We start from the raw sequence: 17210 nt of genomic DNA, 5'->3' as shown, positions 1-17210 counted from the left end.
GACGTTTCTGTAAAAAATGAAGCATTGCTTTCTCCAACATGCTCATTTTTTTTGACTTATCATGAGGGCCAACTATGGTTTCCCCTTGCCGCAAGAGGAACGACGATCGCCCCCATCATCATCACTACCTCCAGTAGCAGAAGCCATCTCTATGTACAAAAATTCATTCCTTAGCACTGCAGAATTTGTTGAACTTGAAGACCGTGATCATCTCGGCGAGCATGTTCTCAACTGGGCGGCACCGTACTTCGTCATGGAAGAGCTTCGATTCTAGGAGAAAGGGGACACGGTCTTCCACGATGTCCGTTGTCGCTCTTGCTCGTAGAATCGGAGCTCCTCCTTGACGTCCGTTGTTGCTCTACGGAGAATATGCTTACCGAGATGAACACGGTATGCCTATAGAGTTGAAGTTCAACAAGTATGGATTTGAAAAACCATATTGAATTTGACAAGATAAACCATCTAGACAAGGGTAGCATCATTTTCTTAAACCACTGCAAGGATACATACTATATATGACACATCAATCTCTCTCACATTCTAGCTCAAAATCCTCTCCATTTTCTACTTCACATTCTAGCAAATAAACTATCCATCTCCATTCTACACATCAAGTTATTTTAACTAATATGAATCGTATATAACAAGCAAACTATCCATCACATTCTAGCTCAAAAACATGTATAAATACAAATCCTCTTCATTCTCCCTCTTTCTAACAATTTACGTGTATCACTTAACTCCGATGGCGGAAACCGACCGGTAGGAGTATGTCGTTACACTACCATTGCAGCAAGGGCACGAAATCAGGACATGAAATTTACACGGAAATGAGGGAAAAAAATTTGGGCAGCACCTCTCTTGCTTCGGTACCACCGGAGAGTAGGTGATGTTGGGATACGAGGTAGGCTACGCTAGCGCAAATCAAAATTTCTACCGCGTATAACCAGGAAGAACTGCCGTATAAGGATCACGGGATTACCACTCGACGCACTACTGGTGCGGAAGATGTAGATATGCGTCGATGCAGTGAAGACGATCACGTAGTCGTACGTAGTCGATCAACGTAGTCGTACGTAGTCGATCACGTCCAGCAGCTCCTCAGCAGCTCGTCCACGTGCACAGCAAGATCGCCTCCGGTGCCGCGGCTCGTCGGCGGCTCGTCGATGGCTCGTCCAAGTGCTGCAGGCGCAACACCTCCAAGGTATCCACACGTGCAGGGAGGAAGCGTCGCAAGCCGGATTGCTAGATCCGCGAGTTGCAACAGGCGAGGGCGTGGGAGGCGCGGCAAGTGTGTTCAGCCAAAAGGTGTAAAACCCTAGGGCGCCCCCACCCCTCTATTTATAGGGGTTCCTGATGGGCCTCTGGATCCGAGGCCCATTAGTACTCCTAAACCTAATCCAACTCGGATCAGATCCGAATTGGGCTTCCAGCCCCTTAAGTGTGTGACCCTATGGGTTCGGATACGTATAGACATGGCCCGAGTACTCCTACTCGGCCCAATAGTCGGTAGCGGCCTCTAGCAAGACGTGCCAACTCCTATACGCATACGAAGATCATATCAGACGAACCATCACAACATAATATACATGCTATTCCCTTTGCCTCACGATATTTGGTCTAGCTTCAAGCCGACCGCTCTTTCTCGATCCTGTGATTCGGAATCCCTTTGTAGGTTAACTCTTAACCGTACGTAGCATGGCCATGCATTTTCTGATCCGATCACTCGAGGGGCCCAGAGATATCACTCTCAATCAGAGAGGGGCAAATCCCATCTTGATTGACCATGTCTCATAGCATGCTTCTTGACAAACCCGAAAGCTACCTTTATAACTACCCTGTTACGGCGTAGCGTTTGATAGCCCCTAAGTAGGTGAATCCACATCTAGAATACATGCGACAATCTCAGGTCTAAGGACAAAGCGTATATGTTGTTTAAAGAGAGAACTACTTCTCGTGTTGGGTCAGTCCTAACATATGTCTCTACATGTGTCCACATTATTAGTTCAACATCTCCATGTCCATGACTTGTGAAACATAGTCATCAACTAATACATGTGCTAGTCTAATATTCATGTGTGTCCTCACATGAACTCCGACTAGGGACAACTTTAGAATAACCATACAAGTAAAGAGTTTCACATACAATTCACATAATTGCAAATCAATTCAAGTAGCCTTTAATGGATATTCAATGAACACAGTATACAAATCATGGATACAAATGGAATATCATCATCTCTATGATTGCCTCTAGGGCATACCTCCAACAGGTGAAGCTCTCTGTCTTTGTGGAGTGGACTGACTCAGGCTGGAGGAGGAAGAAAGGCCTCTGTCTTGGATATAATGGGGGATGAGTTTTTATCCCGGTTAAAAACTCCAACCGGGACAAAAAGAAACACCTTTTGTCCCGGTTGGAATTACCAACCGGGACTAAACTTTTTGTCCCAGTTGGAGGCTCCATCTGGGATAAAAAGTGGCACGCCACTGACGCCCGGAAACTAGCCGTTACAACCTGGACTAAAGGCCGGGGGACCTTTAGTCCCGGTTGCAAATACCAACCGGGAGTAAATCTCCACTCCATTCCAGCCTACCATGGTGCGCCCCCTTTTGTCCCGGACCAACTTTGAACTGGGACAAAAGGGGTGCATGGAAGATCAGTTCTCTACTAGTGATTACGTTAAGAAGTGAGGCGAATACGATGGATATGCATATCTTTACTGACAGTTTTTTATTTATTGACAATTTGATTCGTGCATTAGAAAGAATACCGAATGGCATCTATTGTCCAAACTATCTGAATGTTACTATATTGCCGATTGATGGTTTGAAGCTATCTTTATTTCAACAATAACAATTTACCCAAATCATACAAATTAAATTGTTAATTAGTGTGTAATAACCCCAAAATTCATTTTATTACTAGTGCATAAACATTCACGTGGAGGAATTTGGGATGAAAGGCCCGGGGAGCTACAGATTTTGGGGGGGAGATTGGAGAGGCGACAAGGTCCCGCGTCATGGTTCAGATGGGTTGGGGCCACGGCAAGTTTTTGTAGCACACCATTATTTTTTTTCCAAGTTATTTGCTAGCAACAATTTTAGTTTACTTACTGGCGCTTACCATTCGATATTAAGAACATAACTTACCACTAAAAACATGTATTGATTAATGATGAATTTTTAGTTCTATTATGGTTATTTTAATGTCATTACCCACCAATAAGTTGTTGTTGGTTGTTAATAGTCGTCGATATGTAATGACAAGGTGACTTTATCATCGTTTTACATAGGCCAAAAATGATGTAATGGCTAGTGAGCTAGCATCACAATTCACAACTACAATTCCTAACAGATTAACTGCAGGGTTGGTATGCATGATATCCAATTGGCGCAGAGATATCACTGAACAACTTCACCAGTAACATTATCCGTCTATTCTAACTGCACATGGAGCACACGGGGACAAACTTTGCATTAAAGTCGAAAGCCATTTTATTGCACCAAGATATACTCAGTAAGCATTTTTTTTGTCCAATACAATCACAAGTTTGTTGAAACTCAGCAACCAGCAGATTGTTTACGAGTTTCCAGGCAAGCAGTTGTTGGCCATGTGCCCTTGAGGCAATCAATAATAATTCAGATTAGATATATACTGAACTTGGGTTAGAGTTCTAATGGACCCGTGCGACAGTTGCCCATGACAGACTAGGAGTACCTTTTAGTTTAACACTTTTCATCAAGCAAGTGATGTCTGAATTCGACCAACAATAACACGCTGGGCGTCAACTACGGAAAACACATACTTTCTATCAAGAAAGTCATGTTCTAATTACAGTAGATGCTTTTATAATTAAATGTATTTGAATAGTAGAAATAGGATCTAGGAGTTCAAAGGAGCTTGTTTAGGTATTCATCCACAGTAGTGTACTTGACATCAGAGTAAAGCTCGGTGGCTTCAACTCCAAATGAAGGATCAATCTCAAAGTTGGTGTGGTCCCCCTTAACCCATACAGAATGGCTGATTGACATCTTTATGTTCAGTGGAACTGGAGACTCTGCAACAAATCAGAGTGAGTAAAATCAGGACAAAATAGTTTCTTATAAGAAAACATGCAGTGGTAGAGACAGATAAATGCAGACAGCAATAAGTTCAGCATGCTTTTGCTTTGACCTTGAATCTTCTTCAGGACCTCATCTTCTGGAATGTATACCCTCTCAAATGTCTTTCCGGTTTTCTTCTCCCAGAGTGAGACAAGCTCATCGTGAGACAAAATATTGCTTGATGGTCTCAGATACAGGACCTTATTCAGGGTTCTCAGATCATCTACTGCTTTGATCGCGTAGGTGCCAACATCCTCCTCTGCCGCAAATATTGCTATTGTCGACACAAACAATATATAAATTAAAGTGTATTCATATCTTCAGAAGTTGCTATCATTGTACACAACCCTAAAAGTATATATTACTTTGATTGTCAACAGATTGTGATTTACCTTTCACATTTCCATCACCTAAGATGAGAACCTTATCTGTTGGAAGGACAGAAACCCCAACCTGACCAAGACATGGCAAGAAACGACCAGCAAAGAAGTTTGATGATACATATGTGTACGGGATCCCCTCAGCCTCAATGGCACGCCTTATACGAGCTTTGACAGCAAAGATCGACTTTGCAGGCTCAACCGCATGCACATGATCCACATCATTCCCATACTCTGATGGCAAGAATCTCTGAAAAAGTGAAAAGTAATCCACCATCATCAGAGCACAACAGATAACTGCAGATCCCTATAGCATATAGAAAAGTAAACCTTCAACATTTACACAATATATTTGGTATTTTAGGTTAGCAAACCTTGTAAAGACAAAAGGAATGAACTGCCTGGTATTCAGAAGAAACAAATAGGAAAGCACAAGATAATCTCAGATAAACAAATAAAACAATCAATTAGCTTGCATTTTAGAGGTTTTCTTTTCCAACATGGAGTTGGAAGAGGGAGAGAGAGAGAGAGAGAGAGAGAGAGAGAGAGAGAGAGACTAATATACTTATTTTTTGATGGAATATAATAATATCACTCTTATGTTGCTAATCTGTATAAAATTGTAGATATTGAAGATCAAAGTCGAAGAAGTTTGACTTAGGAGAAGCCTAAATGGACTTATATTTGTGATTGGAGAAAAGAGAAAACTGAAATGCTATAACTAGAAATTGTTTTCCATTTCTTTTTCATAAGAAAAAAAGAAGTCATTGAGTCTTGTTTTTCTTTCTTCCTTTACTTCTTTTCAAAGGGACCAATGGATCATTTTGAGGCCCAGCATGTCAGGACCACGTTTGATAGATCACAAAATACATAATCATCAGCAGTAATGTGTTCAAATAAACTGAAAGATATGAACAAATGAAAATTCCATTGAGGTACAGTAAGTCACCTTTACATTCCCAGCTTCTTTTATTGCTGAGATAATGTGGATTTGATCTGGTAGCTGAGTGTATCCCACTGCCGAGATCACAATATCTGCAGATTTGATTGCCACCACCAAGCTTTCATGGTTGTACAGATCTCCCTGATGATGCAGCATAAATATAACTATATTACATAATGGTGGAATCGAATCATATCATTATAGAGATGATATCGGATATGAAGATTATGGTACTTATTATCATTATATGGATAATCTTTTCAAGTCGATGAAGAGAGCTGCATCCCTGTAAAATATAAATCAGCGCCAGTTTAAATCAGCACAGATTTATACCTTTTTCTAGAATATGCAGGAGAACTGCGTATCATTCAATTAAGAGGAAGGTAAAATAACGTTTGTACAACGCGGGCCATTAACCGGGCTCTCGCACACGGTAGGGGATTTAGACAGTGTGATTACATTGCTTAATAAAAACTCCTTCTAGAAATAAAGGCCTAGGCTTGCGACAGTAGCTAACGGTAGCTAACGATCAGGAGGCTTCCAACCGAAAGCTTCAAGGTTTCGGGCACCACTTTGAACCCAGAGCGACGCCTCATCGATGATGAGCGGCAGGAGCTGTTGCGGCGTCCTAGCAATGTCAGTCGCAAAGGCTCGGCCGTTCCGCTCTTTCCATAGCCTCCAGCACACTAGCATGACTGTGGAATCCAGGCCTCTGGCTTTGGCGTTGATCATTGTTCGACGGATAGACAGCCACCAGTCAATCAAGGTAGAATTTGGAGTTAGGCTCGGGAACTGATTGTCAGTCGTTTGCCCAACCTGAAGCCACACCTGACGGGAGTAGTCACACTGGCCGAACAGGTGATCCACCGTTTCAGCTTCTTGTCCGCAGAGGTTGCACTCGTCAGTATTCTGCAAGCTGTGCCGTTTGCGCCTCGCAGAGGTCCAAATCCTTCCCTTAACCGCGAGACAGATGAAGAACTTGACTTTCAAAGGTGCCCAAGCGCGCCACACTGTCCTGAAGATCGGCGAATCAGTGGAGCCATGGAAGAACATGTTATAGGCCGATCGAGCGGAGTATGTCCCGCAGGCCTCCCAACGCCACGAGACGACATCCTCGACGCTGGCCTGCAAATGGACAGTGGCTACCGTATGCCAAAGCTGGACGTACTGCCTAATGCCGCTGACTGTAGCTCGTCCGACAATATCGCGAATCCACAATTTCTCCGTCAGGGCTGCCGCTACGGTTCTAGTTCTTCTTATTTTGGGTTTGACCATAGCACAAAATCCGGTGCAAGGAAGCATGGTGAGGAGTCCCCCATCCAGTTGTCCTCCCAGAAGAGAGCTGCATTACCATCGCCCAGCTGAACTCGGATCGACGCTTGGAAGATACTCCGCAGGTTCTTGTCGCTGTCAACTTCAGTGCTTAATTGGATCCATGGTCGCTGCACTTCTGTTCTTTTCAGCCACATCCAGTGAAGCCGAAGGGCTTTAGATGAGATTTTGAGGTAAGGAATCCCCAGGCCACCAGACCTGAATGGCCTGCACGCAGTTGGCCAGGAGATAGCACAGTGCCCCCCATGTGTTTTGTTCTTCCCTGCCCAAAGGAATCCTTTTCTGCTCTTGTCAATCTCTCGCAGCACCCAGTCAGGGACATCGAGTGCAAGGAGTGTATGTGTGCAAACCGAGGACATCACCGATTTGACGACAGTTAGCCGCCCAGCTTTGTTCATGAGCTGGGCCTTCCAACTCGGGATCTTACTAGCAACTTAATCGATTAAAGGTTGGAAGTGGGACTTCTTCAGGCGCCCAACCGTCAAAGGCAGTCCAAGATACTGGATGGGGAAAGTCGCGACCTGTGCAGGGAGAATGTTCCAGATTCTGGAAATCTGTTCCTCAGAGCAGCAGATTGGCGCCAACTGACTTTTCTGGATGTTTGTCCGGAGACCAGAAACTTGGCCAAAGAAGTCGAGCACTGTTTTAATCGTGATGACATCTTGGACACGCGGCGCTGCGAAGAACACAGATTTATACCTCATTCAAAATCATAAGTCTTGTGCGCATTCATCTGGCCCTTTACCAGAGCACGGACCATACAAGCTACCATATCTCAAGTTTTAATCCCACTAGAAGTTTTATACTGCAAATCTGCAGCTGCCACTGACAATTGGTCGATAGCATTAGTGCTCTGAATCTGAGCTAAGCTAAGCGGTACGGCAAGCATAACAGCTGCAATCATCTGGCCAGAAACAAACACAGCCAAGATACCATTTTGAGTTTTTGACCCAAGATAACTACATCACTCTGGATCGAGACAGGCACCAGGGTCAAGATAATGGGGAAAACTAATGGAATCAGGGCAGCAAACCTTGACGAGGGTAACGCCGGTGTCCCGGAACCCCTGGAGAAGGGCGGCCTTGGCGGGGTCAGCCAGCGCGGAGTCGCGGACGAGGACAGAGGTGGGGTGGCCCTCGCGGCAGCTGGAGGCGACGATGAACCGGCCGATGTAGCCCGTGCCGCCGATGACCAGCACCCGGCTCCGCTCCTGCCCCGCCGAAATAGACGGCATGTCCGCGGGCTAGGAGTGCAAGATCGCAAGAGGCGAAATAGAGCGCAGAATCGAAGAGGTTTGGCGTGAGTCGCCCTGACACGCGAGGATATTGAAGCAATCAGTGCGCCGAGAAGACGGTGAGGAGGGGCTTCTGCATCCTGGCTAAAAGTAATTAGTTCTCAGCACATATGGTTCTCAGTGGGGTCCAACTACAATGCTCTGATCCACGATGAAGTTCCTAATATCAAAAAAAGCTTCTGGAAACTAAAAGTTCCATTGAAAATTAAATTTTCTTGTGGTACGACGGTAGAGGAGTTATTTTAACGAACAACAATCTAGCTAAGCTCAATTGGCAGGACAATAATATTATTGCTTTTGTCATAAGGATAAGATAACGAAATTCCTAAATAACACTCGAGTTTTTTTTACCCTGCCATCAATCGATTTTTGTTGTCCATCAGTTATAAGTTTTAGGCTGTATTTTTGTTATTGTTTCTGTTTGCATAGAGCACAACACATCATCAATTGCTTTTTGTCTTATCTCTGTCACTCGAATGTGGTTTATTGTTTCGGAATTCCTAACGAACACTCTAGTAAATTTTGTTTTGCGTCATCAATCGATTTTTTGTGTATGTTGCAATGTGGTGGCCACGCTCCTCCAGCCTTGCTGCTCGGGCCCGCTTAGTGCTGCTTGGCTCCTGGGCTCCTGGCCTGACCGAGAAGGCTGAGCTCGGGCGGCCCATAACTAGTTGCTCGCTTGGGAATTTTTTTTATTTTTATATTTTTTCTTTTACGATTTTGTAGAAATAAATAGCTGATTCAAAAATTTGCAGGACCTCTACCGTCGGATCAAACGGTGGAAGCAAGCTATCGCCACTTGAATTGGCGGTACCTTCCCCTCTCTGGACAATATACTTTCAAAAAATCATAACTAATTCATATGAATTTGTTTGGAAATAAACTTTATATGAAAATTGTAGATCTCGACTACAACTTTGTAGTTCAAACTATTTTCATTTGGTGCCATCTTTGTGCTAAAACAATCAATTTTAGATCTGCCATCTTTGTGTTGAAATAATCAACACAAGTTTCAGATCTAAAATTGATTATTTCAGCACAAAGATGGCACCAAATGAAAATAGTTTGAACTATAAAGTTGTAAATCTCATTGAGAGCAACAATATTTATATAAAACTTGCCTTATCCAAGTTCATATGAATTAGTTATGATTTTTTGAATGTGTGCTGCTAGTTCATATGAATTAGTTATGATTTTTTTTTTCAAATTTTACATCTGAAAATTGTGTCGATTATTTGAGCACCAGGATGACACCAAATGAAAAATGTTTGAACTACAAAGTTGTAGATCTTGTCGAGATATACATTTTCATATAAAGTTTATCTCTATCTAAGTTCATATGAATTAGTTATGATTTTTTTAAAATCGGCGATAGCTTGCTTCCGCTGTTTGATCCGGCGGTAGGGTCTATTTTTGGAAATTTTTGAATCAGCAATTTATTTCTACAAAATCATAAAAGAAAAAATATAAAAATAAAAAAATTCCTCGCTTTTTCTCTGATACATTAAATTTTTAGTCCGGCCTAGCAGCAGCGTGCCCCTAGTCCTCCCTCCTCGAGCACGAGCGGCGGCCCGCAGATAGCTTTTGGATTCGTTTCTGAATTTCATGGGGACTATTGTTCAGTATTCACTGAGGCGGTGCGTCACCAAGCAAAATCTAATGGGGACGTCTATAATTCCATGTCGAGCACAATATTAATTGTTTTTCTGTTCAAAATTAAATCGAATTAGTGGAAGAATTTGTAATGGTTTGTAAGTCCAAGTTATGTTTGATTTTCTTTGCTTTTTTTTCTTTTGTGTGTGTGTCATGTATTGCATGTGGTGTCTCTTAATTTTTTTAGGTTGCATGCTCTTCTTTTTTTGTCATGTGTGTTGTCGTTTTTTTTTCATACCATTTTAGTTTTCCAAATTTCATGTGGTCTTCATTAATCAGTTTTTTGTTTCCTCCTCAATTAGTTTTTGTTATTTGGCAAATGCTATGGGGTTTGACTCTATTGGTAAAATTAGGAGACCCAATATATTATTTTGATTAGGATTCTCGTGGTGGAACCTACGTACCCAAGCTCCATTACTCGATTAAGTATGGGTGCTCCCATTTTTCTAATTTATTTTAGAAAATAATAGTTATATTTGTTTTGTGGTAGGTGATGTGTCATGTGTTTGTCAACATCCGCTGGCCTGGTATCTCAGACATGCACGTACGGATAGGGTTGGGTGTGTGTTCATGGGGATGCGTGTGTATTTGAGTTATATTTTTTTTTAAATATATTATTTCTGTTATTAGATTTATTTTTTTATTTTTTTGAACGGCAAGTTGGTGAAATTAAAAAAAGTTGGTGCACTTAAACGGGTTTGCAGGTAGCTATACTGTTTTCAGTGTTTCCGATTGTTGTAGCTTCAATTTTGCAGTCCATTTTTTTTGGTCCGCACATTCATTTTTTCGACTGATTTTTCCATCCGCATCAACCGTTTCCTGGAACCTACCGTTGCTACGTGGAACGGTTCTGAATGGTGGAGAAAATCGATTGACACGTCCAGAAATAAACAGCCGGATGATGTGCAGTCGTCGTTCCCTTGCAACCCGTTTGGATGTACATACTGGAGATCAGAATTCGGAATTGGAATTAGATGCATTCAATTCCACTGGTTGGATGGTCTATATATTAGTATTGGAAATTAGCTTCAATACCAAGCGGTATTCGGCGTGCTGCAAAACATAGTCAACGATTCCGACCCCGACCCCTCCGTATTCTTGAGAATCGTCATCCCCGTCGCCCCTCCCCCGCATCTCTTCGTCTCTTGCACGCGAGCCACGCCGCCCATCCGCCGCCCCTAGCCACACCTGATCCGCCGCCCTGAGCCGCGTCGCCCGTCCGCCACCCCGAGCCACGTCGCCCGTCCGCGGCCCCTAGCCGCTCTGCCCGTCCGCCGTCGTGTTGTGCTGCACTGCTCTCCCGCACCGCTTCGCTGGCTCCTCCGCACAACCTCATCGACACTCCAAAGCTGGAGTAGGCGAAGGCGGGGGCACCGTGGGTGAGAGGAGGGCGCGGGCTCTGAAGATGGCGATGAAGAAGGTGAGGAAAAAGCGTGGGCCTTGGAGACTCGGCAAAGGTGGGATATTTTGCTCCCATGCTGACACCATGCCGGCAAAGGAGGGGAGGCAGCGGCTATCATGGTGGAGAGAAGAGAAGGTGAATGCCAAATTTTTAGTGTATGCACATCCAGACACGATTTGTTATTTGCTACCTTGTTGAATTCCGTCTAGCAATTTCATCTTCATCCAAACAGTTACTTAGGTATTGTGCTCATTTCCAAAACCAGCCTGATTTGTATGTGGGCTATATTTGTTGATTTTTTTTGTTTCAGCCGGACCATCATTGGACCATTCTTTGCACAACTGCATTTGAACCGGTCCATCTGTCCTGATTATCACCGACCTAACCTTGTTGGGCTCGACCGACACCTGAACAACACCTTAGCTGCTAAACTCGAGATCATCGCTCCTTGTCGTTGTCAAGATTAGCGGATCAAGGCTACGGCTAGTAAATTTCATTTATGCGCGTAAGGCTTCGGATGGTGGCATGAGAGGACACGGGATTAGACTAGTTCGGGCAAGGATAGCCCTACGTCCAGTATGAGGAGCTGCTCGTGTTGCTCACGCAAGCTCTGTAGTAGGGGTTACAAACGGGTGAGAGAGGGAGCTGGTCCCAAGTCTCTTGGGCGTGCACTGATGCTCGTGAGAAGGGTGTGTGGGTTCTGTTGGCTTGAGAGTCCTCCCATCTTGGGGCCCTGGTTCTCCTTTTATAGCGCAAGGAAGGTACCGGGGTTACAGGTGAGCCGGGTGTTTGGAGAAGCAAAAAGGATAAGCTAAGTAAGGTAAAATACAAGGAGAAGGACTAAGTCCCCGGATCGCCGCCTCCTGCTCCGGCCTTCGACTCTTGTCAGCGCAGCCATCGGGGGAGGGCGGCTGTCGCCGGATCCTGTCGCCAGTCCTCCGGGCGACCGTGCTGCCAAGCATGATGATGGTGTTTTAGCCGTGGCAACTGTGCACGTTGGGGAAAACGGCTGACCCCTGTTGTCCTGCTTACGGCCCGTGGAACACGGACGTCGCGCCCCTGTCGCCGGATAGGCCAAGCACAAGAACGGGCGGCGCTCCCTCCTGTGCCGGGCGGCGCATGCTATGAGTGCCCTATGGGGAATCAAGGGAAGCCGTGGCCACTGTAGCCTATGCGGTCGTGGCTACAGTGTTCCGCCCGAGTACTTGTGGCGGGTCACGTCGAGGGGCGTGGGCGCCTTTCTACGCGCCAGAGCCATGGCGCATTTATGGCAAGATCGGTGAGGGACGATGAGATCCGCGCCCTCGTTTGCCGGTCTGCGCCCGAGGCGGACCCTTGTCTTGTGGGCCCGGATGAGTCCGACGCCGTACGCCTAGGGTCGGGCGAGGCGGAGCCTTGCGGCGAGGGGTCAGGTGCACCTGACCCTAGGATCGTGGGTCGGGCGAGGCGGAGTGTCGCCATCGAGGGGTCGGGAGTGTCTGACCCCGGGGCCTTGGGTCAGGCGAGACGGAACGGGTTCCCTGCCCATGCTGGGCCGGCGGTAATCATCATCACCGCAAGTGGGCCTGGGCCTTCATGATTGTTGTTTTAAGGGGCATAAGAAGGTCGTTAATATTTCCCCCCAACAGTAGCCCCTGAGCCTGTGGTGGAGCGAGGATGCTCCTCCAGAGGCTGCTTCCATCGTTCGTTGGGGATCTCTGCTTGCTTTGCAAGCTGCAGTTGACCAGGGATAGGGAGTGTTGTTTGTTCGGCTTGGCCGGGGAGTTTGATCAGGCGGGGTGTCCTGTGGATGTCTTAGTGCGGGAGGATTCCTTATTGTCCCGTAGGGCACTCCCGCCCCGAGATCTCAAATCGCGACCACACGCGTGGTCACCGGTTGCGATGCTAGCCCCTGAGCCCCGTGTGTTGTAGGAGACCGGTCGGGAGGCTAGATCGACTTTTGATCGCTACCCCTCAAGCGTCCGTTTGCTGAGACGGAGGGGGTGAGCCGTGCCACGCTATCCTCGCTGTACGAACCGTGGTGCTCATTGAGCTGCGAACGGGTCGGTTCGAGTGGAGTCCCGGTCCCCGTTCAGGGGGGTCCGGCTCGGGCTAAGCTGGTGGCGTACTCCAGATTCCGGCTGGCCAGTTCATATAGTTCCTGAGTCCGTTCGATCGGATTCGGGAGCTCGTTGCCTTTCTTCGGGGAAAAACCATGAACTTAGACGCCAGCCCGGACTCGAACATGAGGTCGGGACGCTCTTGGCTTTCGCTCGCCTGGGTGGTGGCCGCTAGCGGACCCGTCCCTTCTCACCCTTGCTCGGGGATGTCCTGGGGCAGCTGTCGAATTCTATGGAGGGCCAGCCTTCGAACCCCTGGACCATAATGGGCCGTAAGAGCGTTTTCAGCTCTGTATCCCTTTCTTACCTGAAGCGGGCCCTGGTCCGCTTGCAGAGGAAGTTGTGCGTATGACCTCGGGGAGGCGAAGCAGTAGAAGACACCAGGCTCGTGGGGTAAGGAGGCGCGGTGTTCCCTGCGGTCAAAAAGAGATCGTGCGTACGGTTTCCAGCGAAAGGCGGAGGTGACAGGATGTACCTGACGTCGCAATAGATGCGGTCGGTTCGTATTTCATTTGCCGCGTGCTCCTTATAAAGCGAAAGAGCTTTCTTCATCATCCTAGTCATCATCATCATCATCTTCGTCCATTGTCGTGCTTGAGCCCCTCCGCAGCCTTCTGGGTTCCGCCGCGGCCTTTTTCTTCTTCTAGCGATTGGAGGCGCCTTCGTCGGCATCCTCCTCCCACTTTGCCTTACGCTTGGAGCGATCGAATATCACCCCGATAGCTTCCTCGCCCGAGGTAAAGTCTGCGGCGATGTTGAGGAGCTCCTTGGCGGTCCGTGAGCCTACACGTCCCAGTTCGTGGACCAGAGACCTACAGGAGGTCCCCACTAGGAAGGCCCCGATAACGTTGGCATTGGTGACGTTGGAGAGCTCGGTGCGCTTCCTGGAGAAGCGCCGGATGTACTCTCGGAGAGTCTCTCCCGACCCCTAGCGGCAGCTCCGAAGGTCCCAGGAGTTCCCGGGGAGCATGTACGTGCCCTGGAAGTTCCCTACAAAGACTTCTTTCAGGTCGTTCTAGTTACGGATCCGACCTGACAGAACGTGTTCCAGCCAGGCTCGCGCCGAGTCGGCCAAGAATAGTGGGAGGTTGCGAAGGATGAACAGGTCATCATCCACTCCGCCGGCCTGACAGGCAAGCCGGTAGTCGCTGAGCCAAGGCCCGGGGTTCGTCTCCCCAGAGTATTTGGCCACGTTGGTGGGCTATCTGAAGCGCGCTGGGAATGGCGCGTTCAGGATACGCGCGGAGAAGGCCCTAGGCCCCGCTGGGTCAGGGCTCAAGCTCCGATGTTCTCCGCCGTCGTGGCGACCACCACGGTGTACGTGGTAGCCACGGTCGGCTCTGTCCTCCCTGTCCGCACGGGAGTGCCTCCACACGTCCAAGGCGTCACGGGCGTCACGGATGGGGCTGACATGGCGGTGGACAGACGAAGCCCCGCCGCCCGCGTGTGGTGGAGTCCGTCGAATGGGCGAGGCCTAGTTTCCCCCGTGGGAGGAAGGTTGGTGGACAGACCCTCCACGCCTCTCGAGAGGCGCGGAGGGTGTGACCCTGCTAGCACCGTGTCTGCGTCACCGGGATGCAGAGCTCTCTGCCTGCTGGACTATTGCACACTCAAGTAGGTCGCGTACCTCTTGGTGGGCCTGTCGCTCCTCGGGCGTTGCTGGTTTGGGGAGTCGTCGGAGTAGGGCTGCTGCTGCGGCGATATTCTGGCTGGCGCGGGCGAAGAGCTAAGGGCAATCTTCGTCCATGCAAATGCGTTGCTGGACATCACGCGCCCGTTGTCGTGTCCCGCCTTCGTTGCGGGGGCGCTCGACCTCCTGGTGGGCTGCCGCGCGTGCCTCCGGCTGTCATGGCCGCATCGGGGCCCTGGCAAGGGCCCCAATTGTAACTGCGGCACGCAGTGGGGGAGTGCGCTGCCTCCCTTCAGCACCGTCATTGTTGGATCCTCGAAGTGTGCGTCGGCCATGAAGCACTCGCGCGAGGGGTGGTGGCTCCCGTTGTTGGAGCCGGCGTCGGAGGTTGTCCTCGCCACGCCCACGAGCTCGTTGCTCGTGGGCGGCACGGTCATGGACTACGCCAGGAGGCAATGGTAGGTTGCCACGGCATTGCGCAGCCTGAAGGGCCACTCCTCCAAAGGGTCCTCGTGGCGCGCGCCCAGCCACTTGCCACTATCCTGGCGGCGGAGCCAGAGATGACGGGGCGAGCGGGCAAGACAATGAGAGGGATCAGCTCGATTCCCTCCCTCGTGGTGAGGAAGTCTAAGCTCCTGAAGCGGACGGTGGAGCCCAGAGCAAAGCTGGCATCGCAGCTGGCCATCTGAAGCTGGTGATGTACGCGCAAAGGTCCTCTACCTGGCGCGCCAACTGTCGTTGTCAAGATTAGCGGATCAAGACTATAGGTAGTAAATTTCTTTTATGCACGTAAGGCTTCAGATGGTGGCGTGAGAGGACATGGGATTAGACTGGTTCAGGCAAGGATAGCCCTACGTCCAGTATGAGAAGCTGCTCGTGTTGCTCACGCAAGGTCTGTAGTAGGGGTTACAAACGGGTGAGACAGGGAGCTGGTCCCAAGTCTCTTGGGCGTGCACTGATGCTCATGAAAAGGGTGTGTGGGTTCTATTGGCTTGAGAGTCCTCCCATCTCGGGGCCCCTGGTTCTCCTTTTATAGCGCAAAGAAGGTACCGGGGTTATAGGTGAGCCGGGTGTTTGGAGAAGTAAAAAGGATAAGCTAAGTAAGGTAAAATACAAGGAGAAGGACCAAGTCCCTAGATCGCCGCCTCCTGCTCCATCCTTCGGCTCCTGTCAGCGCAGCCATCAGGGGAGGGCGGCTGTCACCGGATCTTGTCGCCGGTCCTCCGAGCGACCGTGCCGCCAAGCATGATGATGGTGTTTTAGCCGTGGCAACTGTGCACGTTGGGGGAAACGGCTGACCCCTGTTGTCCTGCTTACGACCCGTGGAACACGGACGTCGCGTCCCTGTCGTCGGATCGGCTGAGCACAAGAACGGGCGGCGCTCCCTCCTGTGCCGGAGGGCGCATGCTATGAGTGCCCTATGGCGAATCAGGGGGAGCCGCGGCCACTGTAGCCTGTGCGGTCGTGGCTACAGTGTTCCGCCCGGGTACTTGTGGTGGGTCACGTCGAGGGGCGCGGGTGCCTTTCTGCGCGCTAGAGCCGCGGCGCATTTATGGCAAGATCGGTGAGGGGCCCACGAGATCCGCTCGCTTGTTTGCCAGTTTGCGCCCGAGGCGGACCCTTGTCTTGTGGGCCCGGATGAGTCCGACCCCCTACGCCCAGGGTCGAGCGAGGCGGAGCCTTGCGGCGACGGGTCGGGCGCACCCGACCCTAGGACCGTGGGTCGGGCGAGGCGGAGTTTCGCCATCGAGGGGTCGGGAGTGTACGACCCCAGGGCCTTGGGTTGGGCGTGACGAAGCAGGATGTTCCCTGCCCATGCTGGGCCGACGGTAATCGTTAATATTTTCCCCCAACACTCCCCCCATAAAAACCTCGAGATCATCACCGTTCATGTCATGTCCGGCCTCGGCTCGAGCGATTCCCATTCAACATTCAAGTTCAGCGTCCATGTTCTTCACTCCCCCACTGCTTGGCCGGTCGTGTGTCGCTCCTCGCCCAGGCATACTTCAACCACCAAGACCTTCATAATTTCAGCCTATCTTCAGCCCGTAAAAGAAGGTCCAGCCTCAGCCTAACGCCATAGCACATTCGCACGGCCGCACATCGTGGCGTTCTCGTGTACCATCTCCCCCTCCTCAGTGCTTAGTGGCATAGGCAGTGACTGCAACCCTTGGCGGCGCTCTGTAGCATCGGCACAGGTAGCCAAGTGCCCAGCCAGTGGCCGTGGACGGTGGCTCGTTGGCTCATGCAGTGTGCTTGCGGCTTGCCTCTCTGCTGGCGCCATTCGTGAATCATATCTACAGGACCCCAGCACCTAGGCCAAGTGCTACTACTAGAGAAATGGCCTTCTCCAGCACCTTAGTGCCGGTGCAA

The 17210-nt window shown here is 49.1% G+C and overlaps 1 protein-coding gene across 1 annotated transcript; it reads right to left on the bottom strand.

Moving 5' to 3' along the window:
- Positions 1 to 3630: 3630 nt before the first annotated feature.
- Positions 3631 to 8134, bottom strand: LOC101771086 (isoflavone reductase-like protein). Its single transcript, XM_012845136.2, has 5 exons — positions 7793 to 8134; positions 5434 to 5568; positions 4497 to 4734; positions 4175 to 4378; positions 3631 to 4058 (listed from the first exon to the last, which is right to left on the bottom strand). Exons 1-5 carry the CDS (start codon positions 7991 to 7993, stop codon positions 3892 to 3894), a joined length of 945 nt encoding a protein of 314 aa, XP_012700590.1. The 5' UTR covers positions 7994 to 8134; the 3' UTR covers positions 3631 to 3891.
- Positions 8135 to 17210: the final 9076 nt, after the last annotated feature.

Source organism: Setaria italica, chromosome IV (genome assembly GCF_000263155.2).
Source record: "Setaria italica strain Yugu1 chromosome IV, Setaria_italica_v2.0, whole genome shotgun sequence".
NCBI lineage: Eukaryota > Viridiplantae > Streptophyta > Magnoliopsida > Poales > Poaceae > Setaria > Setaria italica.
This window is presented reverse-complemented; position numbering and strand designations above follow the sequence as displayed.

Excerpts from the sequence above, each read along its gene's own strand:
- LOC101771086 (XM_012845136.2), bottom strand. The coding sequence starts at position 7,993 with ATGCCGTCTATTTCGGCGGGGCAGGAGCGGAGCCGGGTGCTGGTCATC. Across the intron at positions 5,569-7,792 it reads CCGGCGTTACCCTCGTCAAG|GGAGATCTGTACAACCATGA; the intron begins GTTTGCTGCCCT and ends CTGCATCATCAG. Across the intron at positions 4,059-4,174 it reads GGTCCTGAAGAAGATTCAAG|AGTCTCCAGTTCCACTGAAC; the intron begins GTCAAAGCAAAA and ends GATTTGTTGCAG.